This window comes from Aspergillus nidulans, chromosome V (genome assembly GCF_000011425.1).
Source record: "Aspergillus nidulans FGSC A4 chromosome V".
Taxonomy (NCBI): Eukaryota; Fungi; Ascomycota; class Eurotiomycetes; order Eurotiales; family Aspergillaceae; genus Aspergillus; species Aspergillus nidulans.
In genome coordinates this window covers 2,504,124-2,527,006 of record NC_066261.1, presented here as the reverse complement: position 1 = coordinate 2,527,006, position 22,883 = coordinate 2,504,124, and the positions used below count along the sequence as shown (strand labels likewise).

At 50.9% G+C, this 22,883-nt stretch overlaps 6 protein-coding genes across 6 annotated transcripts, besides 1 other annotated feature; 3 read left to right on the top strand and 3 right to left on the bottom strand.

Annotated features, from left to right (window-relative positions):
* Positions 1–22,883: part of a sequence feature (contig 1.94 1501..523724(-1)) that runs on past both edges of the window.
* Positions 411–2,600, bottom strand: ANIA_05449 (putative choline sulfatase; the record flags this gene model as incomplete). Its single annotated transcript, XM_657961.2, has 2 exons — positions 411–2,134; positions 2,190–2,600. 2 exons carry the CDS (start codon positions 2,598–2,600, stop codon positions 761–763), a joined length of 1,785 nt encoding a protein of 594 aa, XP_663053.1. The 3' UTR covers positions 411–760.
* On the bottom strand, positions 4,806–7,389 carry ANIA_05450 (transmembrane 9 family protein; the record flags this gene model as incomplete). Its single annotated transcript, XM_050612330.1, has 5 exons — positions 4,806–5,089; positions 5,146–5,366; positions 5,422–5,874; positions 5,925–7,246; positions 7,305–7,389. The coding sequence occupies 5 exons, from the start codon at positions 7,387–7,389 to the stop codon at positions 5,071–5,073; spliced, it is 2,100 nt and encodes a 699-aa protein (XP_050468265.1). The 3' UTR covers positions 4,806–5,070.
* ANIA_05451 (ubiquitin domain-containing protein DSK2) lies at positions 8,304–10,118 on the bottom strand. Its single transcript, XM_657963.2, has 2 exons — positions 9,446–10,118; positions 8,304–9,369 (listed from the first exon to the last, which is right to left on the bottom strand). The coding sequence occupies exons 1-2, from the start codon at positions 9,893–9,895 to the stop codon at positions 8,497–8,499; spliced, it is 1,323 nt and encodes a 440-aa protein (XP_663055.1). The 5' UTR covers positions 9,896–10,118; the 3' UTR covers positions 8,304–8,496.
* On the top strand, positions 10,375–14,699 carry ANIA_05452 (U2 snRNP complex subunit RSE1). Its single transcript, XM_050612329.1, has 4 exons — positions 10,375–10,799; positions 10,973–13,046; positions 13,241–14,525; positions 14,586–14,699. Exons 1-4 carry the CDS (start codon positions 10,556–10,558, stop codon positions 14,610–14,612), a joined length of 3,630 nt encoding a protein of 1,209 aa, XP_050468264.1. The 5' UTR covers positions 10,375–10,555; the 3' UTR covers positions 14,613–14,699.
* ANIA_05453 (arrestin (or S-antigen), N-terminal domain protein) lies at positions 18,771–20,317 on the top strand (the record flags this gene model as incomplete). The annotated part of the gene is made up of 2 exons (XM_657965.1): positions 18,771–18,972; positions 19,032–20,317. The coding sequence occupies 2 exons, from the start codon at positions 18,771–18,773 to the stop codon at positions 20,315–20,317; spliced, it is 1,488 nt and encodes a 495-aa protein (XP_663057.1).
* ANIA_05454 (glycoside hydrolase family 18 protein) lies at positions 20,849–22,614 on the top strand (the record flags this gene model as incomplete). Its single annotated transcript, XM_657966.1, has 6 exons — positions 20,849–21,079; positions 21,146–21,523; positions 21,591–21,650; positions 21,718–21,787; positions 21,869–22,419; positions 22,513–22,614. 6 exons carry the CDS (start codon positions 20,849–20,851, stop codon positions 22,612–22,614), a joined length of 1,392 nt encoding a protein of 463 aa, XP_663058.1.

The following is a 22,883-nucleotide window of genomic DNA, read 5'->3' as shown; positions in this document are numbered from 1 at the left end:
TTCGTCGTTGGCGGTGCGGACTTCTTGAAACGATTCGTGGTATCTGTCAGGTATACGTCCCGTGCCTGCAAGGAGACGTTTGAGATATCAGTTTAGGTGTTAGGTTAATCTCCATGGTGACTTCTCCAATGGGAAGCCGTTTGATGGTAGCTTTGATGTGTAGGTAATGCTGGCCAGAGAGCGTAGATGGAAGGAAGATGCTCCCGGTGGCGCCTGAAGACAGCGGCAACTTTACTTCGTCAACCTTGGAACCCGATGGGGCGTGTGCCGATGTCCATGGACAGCATGGCGTACGTACTTTCTAATTACTGAATAATCAAAGCAATAACTTATTTCCATTCTGGTTAAACGTTTACAGATAGCTAAAACGTGCGCAGATCATTTTAAGTACATTTCAGTTTCCAGCTTGACTAAATTCAGATCCAGAAGACAATATTCAGATCCAGTTCAGTTCTATGTACGGAGAGCCAAGTAAAAAGGTAATGCGCAAGACGAAGATTCTCAATGCAAAAAGCATTCACAGAATGACAGCAACATAATCGCTAAGCGCGAGCAAAAGGACTCAAAAGTCAAACAGTTCTCTTCAGCAAGGCAGTGCAGTAAACAAAGGATAAAAGCTATGCACGGCTGACAATGTCAATAAATGGTAATGCTGGGTATAGCGCCTCGCTCAAACGCCGATGGTAGATAAGAGAGAAAAAAAAAAAAAAGGCACTTTTCCCAAATAGGAAATGAATAGAACGATCAGAGAATAGGCGGCTTAAACCTTCACGCCCTGAGCCTGAGCAGCCTGTTGCAGGACTCTCGGCCAGCGCGAGATGAATTCCACATCATCTAGCACGCCCTTGCCCTGGTTGCGGACATATTGGGTGCTAGGGTCAACGCGGTACTCCCAGTCCCAGAAGTGAGGGGTGCCCTTGATTAGCGCAGAGTAGACGAGGCGCCGGCGGCGCTGCGAGCGCAAGACATCCTGCCGAATGCTCTCCAAATCCCAGAGAGAGTGAACCTCCTCCGTGAAGTAGGCGAGGAGCTTGGATGGGTCCGTGGTCTCGGGGACGGTGACATTGGATGGCTTGCCTGGGCTAGGGGTGCGCGGGGGTGTTGGGCTCGGGAAGGGGTAGTCCTGAGCCGCATTGCGGTGGGCAAGGGGTGTTGCGCGCGGAGATTCAGCAGGGGTTGGGAGCGTTGCGGGTGCAGCTTTGTTGAAAGCAGTGGCTGCTGCTGCTTTGGCGTCCGCTGCGGCTGCCATTGACGGGTCAGGGAGGCCGGCAACGAGATTGACCTTTTCCAGCGGGTCGTTCTGGACGTCGAAGAGCATAGGCGGGTCGATGAGGGAGTAGACGAACTTCCAGCGGCCGCGGCGGATCATCACGACGGGGGATTGAGTGCCCTCACCCATGTACTCGCCCAGCACGGTGTCGGTCTTCACGCCGTCTTCACCGGTCAGGTACGGTACCAAGGAGACTCCGTCCAGGGGAAGTTCCTTGACTAGCGGCGCACCAACTAGTTCGGCAAAGGTCGGCAGGATATCCATGGTCGAGACGTTCTGCGAGATGCGGGCCGGAGCAAACCGGTTGGGGGCGTTGACGATGAAAGGCACGCGAGCCGAGTTCTCGAACCAGGCCATCTTATACCAAAGACCGCGTTCGCCAAGCATGTCACCGTGATCGCCAGTGAAGACGATGATGGTGTCGTCGCGCAAACCGGTCTCGTCGAGCACCTTGAGGAGCTTGCCGACATTGGTGTCAACGTACGTGCAGGCCGCGTAGTAAGCGCGGCGCGCGGCCTTGATGCGCTCCTCTGGCAGCTCCTTACCCCACAGGTCGATGCACTTGAGGATGCGCTGGGAGTGAGGGTCCTGCTGGTCATGAGGGATGGCTGCGTGCTTGGGCAGCGGGATCTCAACATCCTCGTACAGGTCCCAGAACTCCTTAGTCATAGCATAAGGATCATGAGGGTGGGTCATGGAGACAGTCAAGCAGAAGGGCTGGTCGGTGCGTTGGCGCACATGGTCGTAGAGGTACTGCTTGGACTTATAGATGACCTCCTCGTCAAAGTCGAGCTGGTTGGTGCGCACAACGGGGCCGGCATCCATGACCGAGGACATGTTATGGTAGTAATCGAGACGCACATCCTAATCCAGTCAATTTTTCCAGACTTTCCCTAATCCATTTCGGGGCATAACTTACCGGCTCGTCCCAGTTGACTGACCAGCCATAATCACCGGGGTAGATATCTGAAGTCAGGCGCTGCTCATAGCCGTGAAGCTGGTCAGGACCACAGAAATGCATCTTGCCAGCAAGTGCAGTGTGGTAACCTTCGCGGCGCAAGTAATGAGCGTACGTGGGAATATCGGCGGGCAGGTCGGCGGCGTTATCGTATGCACCGATCTTGGACGGTAACTGACCGGTCACCATGACGAACCGGGAAGGCGCGCATAGTGGCGAGTTGCAGTACGCCGAGTCGAAGACAACGCCCTCTTCTGCCAGTTTGTTCAGGTTCGGTGTCTTGATGGGCGAGTCCTTGTCGTGGAAGGCCAGAAGGGGCGCAGCCATCTGGTCTGCCATGATATAGAGGATGTTAGGCTTCCGGGCCGCCATGATGCTTGTCTCTCTCGTGATGAACTGATGGCTGCTATTAGGTACGAGATGGAGAGAAACGAGTATAAAGGAAGAGAAGGAAGAGGAAAGGCGGGAAGGGGAGGCGACGGAGGTATAAGTAAGTTAGCGTATGTGGAGAAGCAGCAGAAATTCACATCCAATGTCACAAGATCATGGATCCAGGATCCATGATAAGCAATGGAAAGAAGTAGAAAAAGAAGGCAAAAAAAAAGGAAAAAAGAAAAAGATTTGCCGACCCAGATCTTCGGCGAGTATGTCACCGCAACAATGGAACCATCGTCTCCGCCGATGGTGTGATTGTAAGCAATGCTTTGAAATCTGATCCACTGCCAACAGAGCAGGGTCCCTTGAGCAGTCTCTTGCCTCCTGACATGGTGATGACTCTTGTTTGCTCGAGGAGCGGTGAATGCGAAACCATCGATAGCGGAAGCTGGTCTGGAGGGAATGATGGGGACGATGGAGAAGCGAGCCATTAGCGTGGAGACAAAAGAGGCAATCAGGGGCCGTTGATACATGTATTTACAGCGGTTATGGTTCTTGGTATACAGCCGTTGGCCGCAACAGGCCTCTTTTCGACTTCAATACACCCATTCCCTACCCCAATGGTGTCTTGTCATCAATTCTCTACTTCTTCCTGTTCTATTTAGCAACAAAAATAACGCACAAAAGAGCCGCGAATGTGGTTGCAAAGACCCCAGACTAAGATTGCCGCTAGCCGGCCCCGTCTCTGTTCGTAAGCTTGGCGTTCTCATCCCCCGAACCTCCTGTCGGAATACCGCGAGCCATCGTGATGATTCTTGTCTGAAACCCATCCTTCCTCAAGAAAACAGGTCATTATGATTATTTTCAAACAAATCCTGATATATTCTCATCTTCTTCGGTCTCGACCATCACCGCCTTGAAATGTCGATATCGCGGGGCGATGGCATCATTGCACCGTGCCCGCTACAGACCAAGCACGACATCTCCAGCTTTCTTCACCTCATCCCGGGGACCGGGGACCGGCGCCCGGTCTCCTGAAGATCGTGGAGGATCACCGATCGCTCGTTTCACCCTGTAGCAGTGCTATGCTCAGTGCAATAGGGATGATCATGATTGCCTTGATCGCCTAGCGGAGTACACCGACATTTTGTTCTCGACATTTCGACCCTTAGAACTCGTGCTTCTACAGTCGCCACCAGGTTCAGGTTCAACTCAACCACCCTTATAGATGGGTCATAGTATACTTGGAAGCTAATCTGCAGCTAGCTGGATATAGTTACATACAGCTCACGCCCCGGCGTCATAATTAACTTCCCGGCTCCGTTCCGAGAAAAGCAACGAGTGCATAATCTGGCACAATTCAACGTCCCGAGCACGCAATCGCAGTCCTACCACCGCCATAGAATCAGCCACCAATCGCGCCATTCTCCCTGGACCTTGCACCTTGCGTGGGCCTTACAATTTCCGCCGCAAGGGGTACTACACTCAGACCGCAGTCGCTACTTTAGACACACTACTACTGGCCCGTGGCGACGTCAGATCTTACGAATGTGTGATACCTTTTTATGACTCGATCTGGGTTTCGGGATGTCTGTCAACGCACGGATACCTAACGGATGACAGTGGATATGGAATTTGGCTACTGCATAGCCATGGCCTCGACTGGCTCCATAAACGATTGCACCATCTCTGACATATCGTTGATCTCACCTTCATTGATGAGATTATGTCAGTTTTCTGGAATCCTGTACTAGACTCCATCCCCCAGCGGTTTCAACTCTCCGGGTCGAAGGGATCTGCTGCCGTCCCGTGAACTATAACGGCCGAAGCTCGAGCTGCTTTAATTGATAGCTTGATTCAGATAGAGGGGGCTTATGTGGCTATCCCCTATTATCCATGCCTTCGTAATCACTTTTTTCTCTTTCCCTTTTTCTCGCAGAATGGTAGTACGTACGACGCGACGTATGCATATTCGGCCTCCTCTTCGTCTCCTATCTGTTTAAGAAATAGGATTATTCGGCATGCTAAAATAGAGGCATAATCATTCCTTAACAAGGGTCTGACGTCAAACCAACAGTGATCATGGCCAGACCGCATGCGTCCTCTGGTCCCGTTTGCGGAGTGCAAAGTATGCTACGATCTCACGTGGGAACTAAGTTTAGTTTTAGTTTATTATTTTAGTTAAAGCATCCGCGCGGAATTCGGTGGATAGTCAAAAATTTGCCAAATAAATTCCAAAGAGAAAAAAGATATAGTAACGGAAACGATCGCTGCTTGACTCCCGCTAAGTTTCAAAGTATATACTCCACTATCTGCCGACTACCAGCCACATTCACATCCTTTGCTATAATAAAAGATCCCTCATGGAAGCCCGAATATAACGTCCCCGAATTTTCCCAGTGTCGAAGGGAGCCCCGCAACAGTCTCGGATGAGGCCGCGTGACTCAGGAATCAAGCTGGGTCCTGGTTAATCCACCTTGACCGAGCTGCTTCTGTCAGCATGGGTCTCCTCGGTGGTTGGCAGTTCAACAGAATAACTTACCTATAAATGCGACGGATGAATGCATACGCCGTCAGGAACCCAACAGTCCCCGTTAGCAGGCCATACACAGCGCAGGCGAGGAAACTATAGCTGAAGAAGAGCAGACTGGACACGAAGCCCGTGATGTGCAGGTGGAAATAGTAGTACCAGATGCAGTACGCGAACACCCAGAAGGCGCTGCTTCCGCCCGTCAGGAAACTCTGCCACCACCACTGGTAGTCCTAAAATAGTGCGTCAGTTTGACCTCTCGTTTATGGCCTAGGCTAAAATGCCTACCTCGGCGCAGAGCTGACTGTACGTCGCGATGATTGTCACCTCGCTAACAGTGATCACTAAGATCGTTGTCACGGCGCTCAAAAAACCGAAGACGTAATAGTATCCACTCTTGTCCTGCCACAGGTTCTTAAACACGAAAAGAAGCTCAATAAAGAGGACTGCGAAAGGAGCTAAGCCGGTGATAATGGCTCGCTGGACATTATGCAAGTACCAAGGCTGTGGAGGAATCCGGCGCGGAGTTGGGGATGTCTTGGTAGGGTGTTCCCATGGCTTGGCGCGTGTAAAACCATACCAACTACCGGCGTACACTAGAGGCACCTGGATCAACAGCCAAAGGAGAACAATGCCAATAAGTGTAACGAATGGGATCGCCGTGCTAGATGCCTGTGCCCAGACGAAAAGATTGAGGATGAAGACGAGGCAGAATATAAGTCCAGGGAAGAGAAGAGCTGTCTAATCGTACGTAAGCAGGGAACAGAGACCGGGGGAACTATGGTACCCACTATCAACATATTTTTGCGCCAGCTCTTCCCACCGAATGTCTTGTACAGGCTTCCAGAGAAGTAACCAGAAAACACGCCGGCGAAGACAAACAGTCCAGTACCAACACTAACAAAGCCACCCCGGTAGCTCGGGTTCAGGATACCCAAGCAGCTGAGAAGCAGCAATCCGGAGGTCATGAACAAAAGCTGCATTCCCGATCCAACCAACGGCGCAAGAAGACCGCTGAAATTCGGTACCCGAAACACGTCGGCATGTAGGAGCTTCCAGCCGCTCACATCATCCATGCCATCGTCATCAGAATCAATATCTGCCTCTCTTTCGACGTCCGAGGTCTGGTCTAACAGACCCTCTGCCTTCCCTGCTTTCCTCACCTTTCGATCATCCATCGCCCCATCACCTCGGCCTTTTATGTCTCCCTGGATGGTTCTTGTCCAGATGACATACACCGCAACACCGAGGACACCGGAAATGGTCAACGAGTTGAGAACAGCCAGCCAGTGCGTCATTGAACTGTCATCTTGTTTGCTAAAGTAAAGATCCCACCGGTTTGACCATTCAATTGAGTTGTCCTCTTTGAAATATACCGAGTATGTGATTGGGATCTTCAGAGTAGCTCCGTCATCATAGTCATCATCTTCCGGGAGGTATGACGAGCCCGGGTACTTCTGGCGGAGATGTTCCAGGTTTGGCGGTATGTATAACTCCAGACCTTCGTGCTCTTCGTGGACGTGTTCAGGGCACCCATCCGCTCCATGATCCTGGGCACGAATACTCTTCGGAAATACTTCGAACCCCACAACGACTTTACCACCTTCTGGTGCCGAGCGCCAGCGGATAACGATGGTGAAATGGTTGTTTATGTAGTAACGCTGCTTCCCATCAATAGGAGAGAACTCTTGGTAGCCGAGCTTAAACCCAGATGCATAATATTTTCGGCGTCGGTCCACAGTCACGAAACTTGTTGCCCCAGGCAAGTTGTCGGCGATCCATTCTACGACATATCCTTCCCTGATAAGCTGTCGGCCCCATTTCACGTCCTTGCGCCCGACCTCCGCCGTGCACAATGCCTGGCATTCCACGTTTTTGCCCATATGAAGCTCAAAGTCCGAGGTCATGATTCGGTCACCGCGCAAGATCTCACCCAAGTTCTGCGAGACGCTTTGTCCAGCACCAAATGGTGATCCGCCATGTGTCCGTCCGCTGGGGGGGCATACGAAGGGTAGGTCGAAGTAAGCGTATTGAAGTTGTGTGTGGTCCGAGAAGATCTTGTTTACGAGGAGGGGAATCGATTCATCGTCGTTGTATCGCTTGACTGAGTATCCTGCTCAAAACGGAACAAATCAGTATGTGACTACGTAGTATAGGACGAGATGACGAACCCGGCAAGTAGAACGCGTAGGAACATGAGGCGAACAATATCCATAGCAACCATATATGAGGGCAGCTTAGCCATCGCAGCCCCATGTCGGCGAGAACCCAAGACGGAGCAGGCGAACAGTCCAGAATCCGAAGTGGTCAAGTATAGTCAACGTGGCGGCTAGTAAGGGTAAGGCTAATATTTCGGCCCGCAGAAGCGTGTGCAAACTGATTCAAATACGATACGACAATAACGCTTCTCTTGAAGAGTGAATAGATAGTATTGGGAGACAAGGGAAAGTGGTCGAAATGATTCCTGAACCGGCCAGAAAGCGACGTGATGGAAGGGGTGAGTAGATTAAAGCTCAAGAAATGCGACTCGAATACTAGAATGATATAAGAGGAGAAGGCGCACGATTTTGACGTATAACGAGTGGACGTGACAACTAAGTGCCTTGGAGGTCAAGAATGGAATTCAAACTTGGAAAAGACAAAAGGATGTTCGAGTCGTTGAGGCTGTTGTTCGTAGGGGTCGAGACTTGGCGAAGCCGACTCGGGAGTCCGTCTCAAATTCCAGGTTTCCGAAGACACCAACAAACGGACAGGAGAACATCCAGAAACCATCAAGATTAACGCTCAGACTGTCCTCAGAGGCCAATGTTGGCTTGAGAACGCAATTCTATTCAGATTTTTCTAAAGAAAAACGGACTCCGTCATGATCTGTTGTTTTTCTACAACATTCTGTTTTGAAACCAACAATATATATCCAGTCCTAAAGCATTAAAGGTTAGTGGACTATGTCCCAACGTCCTCGACACCGCCCCTCACCACGCTAGCATGCCATTCAACAAAAGAACTGAGGTTCTGGTTGAAGTGGCTATACATGGCATTTTGCTTGATACTGCTGAGGAAGGGGCAATGGCTTTTTTGTCAAATTCCTCGACTATCCTCCAACTTCTCCGCCAACGACTCCCATACCCCCCTCTATTCTACTATAAACGGCGTGTAAGCATCGCTTCTTAAGTAAATATTAGAGCTGTAAAATTGTTCCAAAGTATAAATATGCGCATTCTACGGGACCATGAAGGAAAAGGTTTAATACAGAAGGGTTCTTCAATCAGCAACACGCTGCGATCCCAGGAAAACACAAAGAGATATCGTGACCGCTAGAAACCCGTCAAATATCCCGCGTCCTCAGAAATGGCAAGATCAAAACTAAGACGGATGGCTCAGCAGGTATTCCACCGCACCTTGTACGCTGCCCCCTGCTCGGCGAAGAGCTTCGATGTTTCGTTCGAATTCAAAGAAGCCCATATCGTTGAGCTGACGCAGCTGGTCCGCGTATCTCTCTTCTGGAGGCCTGTTGTCCTGGGGAGCAGGGCTACCAAAGCTAGGGCCACCGAACAGTGATGCAAAAGGGTTAGCAGCACCGCCCGCAGGGCTTCCCATTGACTGCATCAACTGTTCTAGCAACGCAGGGTTGCGGAGGAGGGGATTTTGCTCGGGGTCGAAAGGATTCGCACCAGGATTGAATGGGTTGAAGAAGCCAGGAGCCGGTCTATTCTGCTCAGATGCGGTACCAGTTTCACTTGCTCCTCCCGACTCTGGTTGCGCCGCGCCAGTCTGATCAGTCTGGTTTCCTCCTTGGCTTCCCTGGTTCCCTCCAAAAAGAGCTGCGAATGGGTTGCCAGCGCCAAGGCCCTGGGGCATAAAAGGGTTGAAAAGACCTCCTGGGAGGGCATTGGCAGCATTACTATTATTGTTGTTGGTGTTGGTTTGCGCAGTTCTATTTTCCTCGGGCGTTGTATTGGTGACTCCCGGGGCAGGGAAAGCACTACCGCCACCAAATCCTCCCATTGCTCGTTGCATCTGCATCATATGACGCATCGTGTTAGGGTCAGTCATCATACGGCGAAACCCCTCACTTTGCAGCATTTGACGGGCCATGGGATTATCGCGTAGCAGGGGGTTCTGTTGAATCATCATGTCGATCATGGCCGGGTTTTGTAATGCTTCATTCATCAAAGACTGCACTTGAGGGTTCTCAAGCATATTTAACATCGATTCGGCATCCGGAGGAGGTCCCATCTATGAATGCCACTGTGTTAGCGGACTAGCCCGTCTAATTGAAGGACCAACTGAGTTCCAATCAATGGTCACTTACCCCGCCGTCCGGGCCAAACATACCAGCGCCTGGAAGCTGAGCAAACCCGGCATATCGCGCGCCAGTTAGGCCAGCAAGAGGGTTGTTCCCTGTGCCGGCGGCGAGATTCGTTGGGACTCCGGTGTTTGTTGGGTTTGGGGTGCTGCTGCTCGGGGTGGCAGCGGCGGCGGCTGCGGGACGTTGATTGCTGGCGGCGCTCTTTACCAAATGAATGGTGTGCCCGTCTTTGATCTTGTACGTCGCTAAAGTATCATTGTCTTTCAAAACCCGGCCCGAATAGATCAAGCGCTGGCGCTCCGCCGGAGTGTCGGCATAATCTGACGATGAGAGCTTCTCTTTCAGCTCTGATACTGGCGTCGAGGCGGGTAATGTGAGCGTAAACTTTGCATCGTTCGAAGCTTTGATATTGAAGGTGATGGGCGACTCCTCCGCCACGGTATCATCCGCCATGGTTAATGGGGGTGTGTGTTGGCGATGAGTGAGGGGTGTGTTGAGGGGGTGGTCCGAGGCAACTCAGGTCACGTCACAAGCTGGTGGATGAGTCCCGTGGCTTTCAGCAGAAAAGGCAAAGAGGGACGAAAACTCAAGGGAAGGAGTTCAAGAATGAATGCTAATGTAGAAGTCTGCAACCTAATGGAACAAAAGCGACCTTGGTCGTTATCGCGCGCCAATATGTTCCGACACTAATGGTCAAAGGCAAAGCCCAGACAGAACCAGGCAGAACCCCATCGTCAGAACCTGAACCAATGGACGAAGCTGTCCCGGGATTACACGTAATATTGGCTGTAACCACTCTAGCTCCCGCCGATACTGGTCATAGGCTTACAGGTCACGTGCTTGATCAAACAGGACAAACACGCGCTTGACCTCAGCTCAAGCTCCACATTGCAATTTTTCATCTTCGCGTTCTCAGCACCACAAGTTTACCAGCTCTCTACCTTACCTCTCCTCACGAGGATACCTCGTGTTCGAGTGTTCTCCAACTTGCTGTCTCTCTCTGCAGCAATGGGAGTACTTTTATTATAAAGACACCCAATATTGGCCGCAAGTACATCGTAAACACACCTCGGTTCCCGGTTCGGTCGAGCCTCGACGACCTAGTCGCCCATCATGGCTACCACTTCGCATATGTTTATGTACTCCCTGACAATCCAGCCGCCAACCGCGATTACACAGGCTATTTTGGGCCAGTTTGCGGGAACGAAAGAGCAGCAGATTGTCACCGCGTCCGGGTCGAAGCTGACTATTCACCGACCCGATCCTACCCAGGGCAAGGTCATTCCGCTATACACTCAAGATGTCTTTGGCATCATCCGAACACTGGCTGCTTTCAGGCTAGCTGGTAGTAACAAAGGTATGTTTTTACGTTCCCATCTCAGCGAAAATTCCAAGATCATTTTAGTGATTCGTCAAGCTTCTCGGGCAACATGATCCTTCACTGCCGAACGAGTTCCCTTGAAGGCGGGACGTGGCCCGGTCGATGAAGTGGACGCTCGTGGCTCGAACAGTGCTGAGATCTGCTTATAGATTACATAATTATTGGGTCGGACTCGGGACGCATCACCATCATTGAGTATGTACCCTCACAGAATCGATTCAACCGGATTCATCTTGAGACGTTCGGCAAGTCGGGCGTGCGTCGCGTCGTTCCTGGCCAGTATTTGGCGGTCGATCCTAAGGGTAGAGCATGTCTCATTGCGTCGGTGGAGAAGAACAAGCTTGTTTATGTTCTGAATCGAAACTCGCAGGCCGAGCTTACGATCTCATCTCCGCTGGAAGCGCACAAGCCACAGACTTTGGTGTACTCAGTAGTTGCACTAGATGCTGGGTATGAGAACCCCGTCTTTGCTGCCCTTGAAGTGGACTATTCCGAGTCTGACCAGGATCCGACGGGTCGGGCATACGAAGAAGTTGAAAAACTTCTAGTATATTATGAGCTCGATCTTGGCCTCAACCATGTTGTCCGAAAATGGACTGATCCTGTCGACCGCACATCATCGATGCTCTTTCAGGTGCCTGGTGGAGCCGATGGCCCGAGCGGTGTTCTTGTATGTGCGGAAGATAATATCACCTATCGACACTCGAACCAAGATGCTTTCAGGGTACCTATACCGCGTCGCAAAGGCGCAATGGAAAATCCTGAGCGCAAGCGTTGCATTACAGCTGGTGTAATGCATAAGATGCGTGGGGCTTTCTTCTTCCTCTTACAGACCGAGGATGGTGACCTTTTTAAGCTCACGCTTGACATGGTTGAGGATGACAAAGGCCAACTCACGGGGGAAGTGAAAGGATTGAAAATTAAGTATTTCGATACAGTACCCCTGGCTTCGAGCCTGCTCATCCTAAAGAGTGGATTTCTCTATGTTGCCGCCGAAGGTGGAAATCATCACTTTTATCAGTTCGAAAAACTTGGCGATGACGACGAGGAGACTGAGTTCAACAGTGATGACTTCTCAGCAGACCCGGCAGCCCCCTGTACACCTGTCTATTTCCAGCCTAGGGGTGCTGAAAATCTGAATCTCGTGGAGGCTATAAACTCTCTCAACCCACTGGTTGATAGCAAGGTTGTGAATATCTCCGAGGATGATGCTCCCCAGATTTTTACAGTTTCTGGCACAGGTGCTCGAAGCACTTTCCGGACGTTAAAACATGGTTTGGAGGTCTCTGAGATAGTGGAGTCCGAGCTTCCTAGCGTACCATCAGCTGTTTGGACGACAAAGCTTACCAGGGCGGATGAATTCGATGCGTACATTGTACTGTCCTTCGCAAACGGCACTCTCGTTCTTAGCATCGGTGAAACTGTAGAAGAAGTGACTGATACCGGGTTCCTTTCGTCAGCGCCCACCCTGGCTGTTCAGCAGCTTGGCGAGGATTCCCTTATTCAAATTCATCCTCGAGGCATTCGCCATATTCTCGCAGATCGAAGAGTGAACGAATGGCCTGCGCCGCAACACCGCTCTATCGTGGCCGCCGCGACAAATGAGCGCCAGGTTGCGGTTGCGCTCAGCTCAGGTGAGATAGTGTACTTCGAGCTGGACGCTGACGGGTCACTCGCTGAGTATGATGAACGACGCCAAATGTCTGGAACTGTAACGTGTCTCAGTCTGGGCGAGGTACCAGAAGGTCGCGTCCGAAGCTCATTCCTGGCTGTCGGTTGTGACGATTCGACAGTCCGCATCCTCAGCTTGGACCCGGATACGACGTTAGAAAACAAGTCTGTTCAAGCGTTGACTGCTGCACCATCCGCTCTGAACATTATTGCCATGGCTGACTCTAGCTCTGGCGGGACCACTTTGTATCTTCATATCGGTCTTCACTCAGGCGTCTATCTTCGAACGGCGCTTGACGAAGTGACCGGCGAATTATCCGACACACGCACTCGGTTCCTGGGATCTAAAGCCGTCAAACTCTTCCAGGTCTCAGTGACAGGCCAGACAGCCGTGCTTGCCCTGAGCTCGCGTCCTTGGCTTGGCTACTCCGATACCCAAACAAAAGGCTTTATGCTTACGCCGCTGGACTATGTTGGACTCGAGTGGGGGTGGAACTTTTCGAGCGAGCAGTGCGTCGAGGGTATGGTGGGTATTCAAGGGCAGAACCTAAGGTATGTGCATGCACCCCTGTTTCTACTATTGTTTCTATGCTGGATCATATGATGAGAACGGAATCATCCCTGAAAGACCATGTGGATTATCATTCTTTTATTTATACTCCAATTGTTCCTACTGAGATCGCAATTACCATCCATAATGCGTTATGAAACACGATGTGTGACTTTCGCTGACGTTGGGTGACTAGAATCTTCTCGATTGAGAAACTGGACAACAACATGCTGCAACAATCCATACCTCTGGCATATACGCCACGCCACTTCATCAAACATCCAGAAGAGCCCTTGTTTTATGTTATCGAGGCCGACAATAACGTTCTGTCGCCAGCAACACGGGCCCGGTTGCTTGAAGACTCAAAGGCTCGCGGCGGCGATACAACGGTCCTTCCTCCGGAAGATTTTGGATATCCTCGCGGTACAGGCCATTGGGCTTCTTGCATTCAAATAATCGACCCATTAGATGCGAAGGCGGTGGTTGGAGCAGTCGAGCTCGAAGAGAATGAAGCAGCTGTGAGCATTGCTGCTGTTCCGTTCACTAGTCAGGATGACGAAACATTCTTGGTCGTGGGAACTGCCAAAGACATGACTGTCAACCCGCCTTCCTCAGCGGGAGGGTACATTCATATCTATCGGTTCCAAGAGGACGGAAAGGAGCTGGAATTCATCCACAAGACGAAAGTCGAGGAGCCTCCTCTGGCACTTCTTGGATTCCAAGGTCGTCTATTGGCTGGTGTTGGATCTGTGCTTCGAATCTACGATCTTGGAATGAAGCAGCTGCTCCGAAAGTGCCAGGCTGCTGTTGCTCCAAAGGCTATCGTTGGCCTTCAAACCCAAGGCAGCCGAATTGTGGTTAGCGACGTCCGTGAAAGTGTCACGTACGTTGTCTACAAATATCAAGATAACGTTTTAATTCCGTTTGTGGATGATTCCATTGCCCGCTGGACTACGGCAGCGACGATGGTGGATTACGAGACAACGGCCGGGGGTGACAAGTTTGGTAACCTCTGGTTGGTGCGATGCCCAAAGAAGGCCTCTGAGGAGGCAGACGAGGAAGGCTCAGGCGCTCATCTGATCCACGACCGCGGATATCTTCAAGGAACGCCGAACCGGTTGGAGCTGATGATCCATGTATTCACCCAAGACATTCCGACCAGTCTACATAAAACCCAGCTGGTAGCTGGTGGTCGTGATATCCTAGTGTGGACAGGATTTCAAGGCACAATTGGCATACTTGTGCCATTTGTTAGTCGTGAAGATGTCGACTTTTTCCAGAGTTTGGAAATGCAACTGGCATCGCAATGCCCGCCGCTTGCCGGGCGTGATCACCTCATCTACCGGAGCTACTACGCGCCGGTGAAGGGAGTTATTGACGGGGACCTGTGCGAACAGTACTTCCTCCTGTCGAACGATACGAAGATGATGATTGCTGCGGAATTGGATCGCTCAGTCAGGGAGATTGAGCGAAAGATCTCGGTATGTACATCTTGTCTTTCTGCCTTTCTTGACACCTTTTCAGATGCTAATTTCGCGCAGGATATGCGAACAAGAGTGGCGTACTGATTTAGCGAATATGGCGTTGGCGGGCGCTGGTCCACCGATAATATTGCCTTTCTACTCTATTCAATCTAATTATTACCTTCACTCCTCTGGTCTAGGTACCTGCCGCATTGGCGCTGAATGTAGATTTGCAAGATGTCTCCTGCCTCGCTCGGTCTTCCGCACTCCTCGGTTGATCTTGAGCTGGATGCAGCCGCTCCAAACATATTTGGACACGCTGTACGAGACAAGAAAAAGGCTTTGCCGCCGACGATTTTTGAGTACGATCTTACCTGCAACTCACACGGGTATCATCGTAATTTATAGTTGGGACATTCAGTTAGACATGCCTTGTAGGTCAGAAATATGAATCAAAAATTGTCAGGAGAATATTCACCCTTCCTACCCATCTAGCGGACTTTGCAAGTGCCCAGAACATTGCCTTACTGCTGTGCTGGACGGAGTAAAGACCAGCTGCCCCAGATCCGTCAGCTTTCAGTCAGGCAAATATTACTTTTGACCATAGATAACTATTGCTTTAGGTTATATTCAGGATAACTTGAAAGTTGAGAGCCATTGACTAACTTCAGTGCAACTATACTCCAGAGGCTTTAGGAGGATCACCTGCACTTGAGTAGGGATGGCTCTTAACAACATCAACAGTACAACTTAGCTACGATAACACCAATCCCAGCCGGCAGGGAATAAGCGCCTCAAACCTAAAGACGGCCTAGTCACAAAATGATCGGATAGCTGGATAGAACGACGGAAATGCCGGTATATCTGCTAGGCGTTGGACTTTTATTAAACCTAATACTAACAACTGATGTCTATCCAAATTAGGCCGTGATCCAAGGAGTCGGCGTTCGTGCATCGGGAATGGACTTGTGCAGAAATATCAGGCTAAGCGGGCGGTCTCGGTGAAGGAGAAGGAAAGAGACCTGGGGAAAGGGTCTGATGGTGGTGCTGAAGCTTAAAGATGTGTTCTGCTGGGGACAAGATGTGTGATTCGAGATGTCGAGAATGTTCTGCTGTGACCGGTTGTCGTATTTCGATAACATGACTGGGATGCTACAGTTGGTTCCAGGAATTACAGGTATTATACAGATACTGTTGCCATAGGACAAGCTTGTGTGCTCAAGGTCAATTGGTCAGATTTCCTGCTGGCGTTATTTACTACATACTTGCTCGCTAACGCGAGTAGGTGGAAGTTCCCAGATGCCGACGACAGAGCGGACCCAGACGGTCAAGGCAATGAAGAATGACCCCGAAGATTTCGAAACGAAGCCAGTAATTCCCGTCGTAGAAGCAGGCCCAGGGTAGACCTAAGTTGCAGGCAGAAAGGAGTGAGGTTCATGTGCCGCTACCAATCCGTGCCTGCTTTGAGCGCGATTTCAATGGAGAACCCTATAGCCCCTAGGCTTCCACAGTTGAAACTTGTCAGCTCCATCAGACGGCCGGTTTCTGCGTACCCCGATAACATTATGGTGGACTGCGTTTTGTTCTGCCTGTAGACGAGCGCTTGCCTCGAGGTCCACCATGGGCTAGGGCATGGCTCTAGAGATCGAAGGACTTCTGGGTGTGACCCGCAAGACAAAATTGCATCTGGTTATCCTCAAGCACCCTTATTGATCAAACGCTCGGGTGCTACGAGTATGCGGATAGAGTCCCTTCTGTATGAAATGAGTACTGCGGGAGTGTTACTCTTTGTTAGCGCTGGAGGTCCCCTCTTTAAGATTAGAGTAGGCCAAAGAAAGAGAGAAGAACAAGATGGCATGGGGCATTGAGCGAACGTGCCTGTACCAACCTGCAAATGTAGATGGACTGTCTGTTGTGCCTCTCGGCATGACGAGGAAGAAAAATGTCGATTTGTCCATAGGAAGAATGGAATTCTGGGCGGTGATGCCAGAAGTGAAGGTCTTGCGAAAGATGTGTTGAAGAGGACTGAATGGGATGTTGGCAGAATTGCTGCAACCTCAACGCTGAGGTCGTTGGAGTCTGATCAGAGAACCTTCCCTGGGTTCCCACAGCACGGTTCATTTTCTTGTACCTCATACAACTTAAAGAACTTTGTCTTTCAAAAAGATGACGACCTTTGATGCTCATCGTTCCTTAGAGCCCTTGTACTTGGTTACTTCCACAGTCTGGTTCGTTTCTTCGCCGGCGAGTTCTTCATCTCTCTCTACCGTGGTGAGATCATTCACGAAGAACCTAACCCCGATACCTTCTAGGAGTCGATCGAGATTGTCAAAAAGGGATAGAGTGATATAAGCTGAAAGGCTGTCACCCTGAAACGATCGCTGACGGATTGGCTAAGCGCAGCTAGGCCCACGGTACCTATACGGAAACCAGTCGTTCGTTTTTTCGATAGCCAGAAGCCCTGAACGAAGTCAAAGAACGTGGTATAATATGCATTAGGATTGGGAAAATTCCCGAAGATATTATTTTGCCAGGACAAAGATAGTCCTTCCAGACTAGCAGAGACGCTTTCTCCAGCCCAGAATGGATGAGCTCGAGTTCCCATATACTATCTTGACATTGTCCAGCGGAGGAGCCACTTGAGGCCAAGCAATTCTCTTTACATTTTTTCATGTGAAAACTGAATGATGGCGTACATGGTCTGGCGTGGCATTGCCCATGCATCACTCTTCGGGGCTTCTTACGAATGCAGGCCGCAGTGGCTGGCCAGCACGTCAGCTCCATAGGCCACTCGCCGAGCGGTTTTGTGGGAGAAAAGGGTACGTCATCAAAAGAATATCACTGATTCGGGGAGTGCATTTATTCAATCTAATCTTTCGGAGTCAGTCCGAGTCAATTCCTAAGGATAGCTCTGCGAAGAACGGACAACAACCGGGCGGACGCCAGAGCTGCCGTCTTTCGAAACAAGCGAAAAGGTAGCTTTCTTGCAATGTTGCGCTCAATGCTTCTCCAGGGCCGCATGACCGGCTTCAATTGAGCGAGCCCTCGGATTGGGATGAATGAAGGGACGGGCTCTCCCTGGCATTGAGAGATTCACAACACTCGGAAACAACAGGTTTTGCTGGGCTTGTTGGGCATATGCAAAAGCGTTTGGCTCGTTCCTCCGTATATCTGTCCTGTCGTCCCAGGGTCCTACATTATCCCCTCCCGTCTAAGCGACAAAGACGATCGCAGCAGATGAGTGTTCAGTCTTTAAGTGATGGGCATCACTTCCTAGGACGCCGAACTCGGCCACAACTGGAGCTTGAGGAATGCATGACAGGAAAATTATGGTAATAGAACCCGCCGCGCGGCACTCAGCCAAATTATACATGCCAAGGAGCAAATGGCTTTTTGAATCAAGAACACGAGGTGTCGGCTACGCATGCACTACATTGAAGGCTTAGAAACACGAGTGTTAGTCAGCATCCACTTTGGGCGAAAGGATGCGGACCGTGTTCATTGGGAGAATCATGTTTGGAATAAATATGGTGAATGGCCCTGGGCATTGGGCCGGGTATGCGGCATGTGCTTCGGGTAATGCTTGACGAACGAGTCTGTGTTGAAGGCCAAAAAGCTACTTGGTCTGGACTATGGATCCTGGAGGATCTCCCAGAAACACAATCAAAGCGGACATGTTTTATTTTGCACCCTGAAAGTTGGAGGCTTGTGACCGGTGAGTCAGAAAAGCGAGTCTGGTGGATCAAGAAAGCGCGCCTTATACTGACATCTGGGGATGACAAATGGAGCATGGCGCCCTGCCTTCGTGAAGAATGACGCCAGCTGAGAAATCTGTATTGCGCTCACCGCACGGTAGTTGTCGTAACTTGTGACTCAGTGGCTTCATATTCTCACTGACAAATCCGTTTCCAACGGCATGGGGAACCTTCGTTTGAAATACGGCAAGCAATAGCATAAGCCCTGCAATCCTTCGTCTGGAGTCTCACTTGTGCCGCGGAGCCTGGTTGACAGAGGGTGGACCCCGATCGTAGGGCGTCATTGCACGCCCTTTGCTAGCACTAGCCAACTTGGCTTTGGGGGCTTGCTCTGATTCGTTGATTTGACAACAACATCCTACAACGCCCTCTGGCATCTTTCAATGTTCTTCCATCAAGACAAACACCGGCGGAGCATAACTATATAACTTTGCAGACACCCCACTTGGGGTTTTTGTCTTCTCTTTCAACCTCACTTTCCTCAACGACCTAGTCTTCTGCTACGCCCATGTCCGCCTCACTCCTCTCCGCTGGCACTAGGGCAGCCGATGTGCTGTATCCCTTTGCCAGTCCACAGATAAAAATCGAACTTGCCAGCGAGACAGGCAGCGCGGCCCGAGCCTACACCACCGGAGACCGTATTGAAGGGACTGTCACCGTCACCGCCAACCATCTCATCAGTTTCGATGAAGTTAACATCCAGCTGGAGGGTATGCTTTGAACTTCATGCATCTGAATCCACAAGGTACTAATTGCCCGCTCCGGCTAGGATCTCAAGCCGTTCTTGTGGAACGAGGCATGGTCCCAGGGCGCACAGGAGCAACCCAAACATTCCTGAGACTCCGCCAACCCATTGAAGACTCCCTCTATCCAATGCCGCGCGTTCTTGAGCCTGGCCGCAGCTATCAGTTTCAATTCACTTTTGTCATTCCCCAGCGTCTGCTACCGCATATCTGCAGCCACCACAAGGCAAATGCCCATATCCATGACTCCCACACTCTCTTACTGCCCTCCCTTGGCGACCCCGTTCTCTCCAGGGACGGCAGGACGGCATTGGACGACATGTCGCCTGACATGACGCGTGTCACATACCACATCCGGGCCGAAGTGTTGCAGAGACCTGTCGTGGGTCCTGCAAAGACCCTGAAGTTGGCGAGACAGAAGATTCGCATCGTTCCAGCCGTCGAAGAGGAACCGCCTCTGACCGTTCTTGATTGCGACCCCGTCTACTGCACCCGGAAAGAAAAAGATGTCAGGCGCGGTACCCTGCGCCCGCGCCAGGGCCGGCTCGTGGTGGCCGCCTCACAGCCCAAGCCCTTGCAGATGAACAGCTTTCCGAACAAAAGCTCCGAGCCGACGAGCACGGCTGCTACTATCCATCTGCGCTTCGACCCCGTGGGGGACGAAGAACCGCCCAGTCTAGGCACGGTCTGGAGCAAGCTGCGTGTTGCGACTTACTACTCCGTACGCCCTTGGGATAACTATCCGACTGCTTCGGTAGTTTCTGCATCGGACATGTCGGGACAGGGTGTATACCAGGAGATCCTGCCATTATCGAGCAGGTGTGTTGCCTCTGCGCAATGGACTAAGCATGGCATGGATTCCCTTGCACGTCGATACTCTCTCCAGTCAGCTTCTTCTGCAGAGTCTATCACAGGGCCGTCGGCCTCGTGGTCTGGAGACAACTACTATACAGCCTCGGTTGTCGTTCCTGTCTCTCTACCGACAAACAGAGCGTTTGTTCCGACTTTTCACTCGTGTCTGATCTCTCGCATTTACATCCTGGAGTTCTGCATCTCATATCACACCCCGAATATGAACATCATCACGCCGACGGTAACTCTGAAGGTCCCTATCCAGCTGACCTCCGGTCAACCAGGATCTGTTCTGGCGCAGTCATCTGAAGAAATCACCCAGGAGGAAGTCGACGCCGAGTTTTTCAGCCCGCGCACTATTGCACCCCCAGTGATGGGTTCCGCAAGCGCTCCTCCAGATTACGCAGAGTATACATCTTCTTTACCCAGCGCAAGACCTCGGGAGGTGCGCTGCTCATAAAAGTGATTTTTGTGTCCTTTTTCTTTCTAGCTTTGGAGTTTGATACCCAGGTTTCCTAGGAATAACGAGCAATGCTGTTATGTTATATAGATATAGATTAGCATTAGTCCTACATGAACCCATAATGTCTATTTTATGCATTTCGCCGTCGTCCTACTCCACTGCACTGGAGTATTCACTCAAGCTCATCTGGTCTACTTGACTCGTCTGATACAGTCACTTGAAGAGCAAGACTCGCGCATTCTGCCAATCGCCTTTCAAGTTTCTATCTATTCACTACCTTCACCTTGCAACTGTTAGGTTAAGGCTCGCCCGTTAGCCTGCATTAACGGCTAGTGTTACATATGCATGTTTGCTTTGCTGTGTTTCAGCGGAAAGTGAAGTTATACTTCACTCTGCGCTATACACCTGGGCCCGGGACTGCATAAGTATCTCCCTTTTGCGTCCTCGAGACTACTCTCTTCTTTCCTCTTCCCTTATCTTCCTCTATTCATCAGTTTTCTCTCCCTCAGCTGGCTTCCGTTCGTCAAGATGAAGCTTCCCATCCTTTTTTTCTCTACTATCTTCCTCGTCCTTGCGCAAGCAGCCACTCTTCCCCCACTCTACCATATTTACCGAAGCCTCAACTCTACCTCCAACAACAACACCAACTATGCCCATAACAATACCACCGGCAGAGGCCCCGGCTATAGCCCCGGTCCCATCTCCGATCCTAGTTCTGGTCAAAGAGAATATCGCTCAATGGCATACTTCGTAAACTGGGTACGTCCCCGGCTATCATTTCTCCTTCCCCAGTACCGCCTTCTAACGCTATTCCACCATAAATAGGCAATCTACGCCCGTCACCACAATCCACAAGACCTCCCAGTCTCCCACCTAACACACATCCTGTACGCCTTCGCCAACGTGCGCCCCGAAACTGGGGAAGTCTATCTCAGCGACACGTACTCAGACATAGAGAAGCACTATCCTACCGATTCATGGAATGACCAGGGAAACGACAACGTCTACGGCTGCGTGAAGCAGCTCTTTTTGCTTAAGCAGCAGAATCGGCACCTCAAGGTCCTCCTCAGTGTTGGCGGTTGGACATACTCGAAGAATTTCGCGCGGATGGCAGCTACAGAAGAGGGGAGGAGATTGTTTGCGAAATCTGCGGTAGAGCTGATGGGGGATCTGGGTATGGATGGGGTTGATGTTGATTGGGAGGTGAGCTTTGCTTGCCTAAGACATGAAGTTGGGCAGAATGAGGGCTGATATGACCGGATGCCTGCAGTATCCAGAAAATGACGATCAGGCTAGTGACTTTGTTGAGTTGCTGCGCGAGACAAGAGAAGTATGCCTACCAATAATCTCTTCTACGTATCAGTCCTAAGTAGGCAATGCTCACAAGCTGAACCCAGGAACTCGACCGATATGCTGCCGACAACGACAGCGACAAGCCCTTCCTCCTGAGTGTTGCGTCGCCAGCAGGTGCGTCATTCTTCCCTCCTATTTCTCAGTAACCCTAAGTTCCATACCCTAATCTCCCCTTACAAAACGACCAACTGACAGAGCCAGGCCCAAGCAAATACACCACCCTGCACCTCTCCTCCATGGACCGTTATCTTGACTTCTGGAATCTAATGGCCTATGACTACAGCGGTAGCTGGGATACAATCACAGGACACAATGCGAATCTCTTCGCGTCAAGACAAAACCCCGCCTCGACACCCTTCAACACCCACACCGCGGTAACCGCTTACCTAGCCGCTGGAATCCCTGCGTCAAAAATCAATTTGGGTATGCCTCTCTACGGCCGGTCTTTCACACACACCGACGGGCCGGGGACGGAGTTCGAGGGTGTGGGGTATGAGGGGAGCTTTGAGGCGGGCGTGTGGGATTATAAGGCGTTGCCAAAACCCGGGGCGGAGGTTGTGGAGGTTGAGGAGATTGCCGCGAGTTTCAGCTACGACGAAGACAAGAAGGAAGTTATTAGTTATGATAATGTGGGTGTTGTACGGCACAAGGGGGTGTATCTTATGCGTTTGGGTATGGGAGGTGGGATGTGGTGGGAGTCCAGTGGGGATCGGGAGGTGGGGAGTGGGGGGAGTTTGATTGAGACGGTAAGTTTGCCCTTCTATCGTCTTCTCTACTTGGCCTTGGTACACATGGTTTGGAAGACAAAGGGTGGATGCTAATATGACGGTTGGGTGCAGTTGGTCGACACTCTCGGTGGGGTGAATGCCCTCGACAAGTCCGAGAACCAGCTGGAGTATCCGGCGTCGAGGTTTGAGAATCTGCGGAATGGATTTACTTGAAAGCTTGTAGAAGTGAAAGCATACCAGGATCTCTTAGGTTTACTTGTCCTTAGCATAGCCGGACTGTGCGGATTAGACATGTTTCTGACTACGGTGTACGGCGTTTGGAGTGAATGTAGGAACTTTCCAAGCGCATGGCAACAGGTGGAACCGCAAACAAAAAGAGGCCAAGGTATCTAGAATGCTTCTCAAACCAAGGCCAGGATAAAACCACTGAAGACTGAAAACTTAAGATAGGTTTATGTCACACCGGACTTTTACATATACAG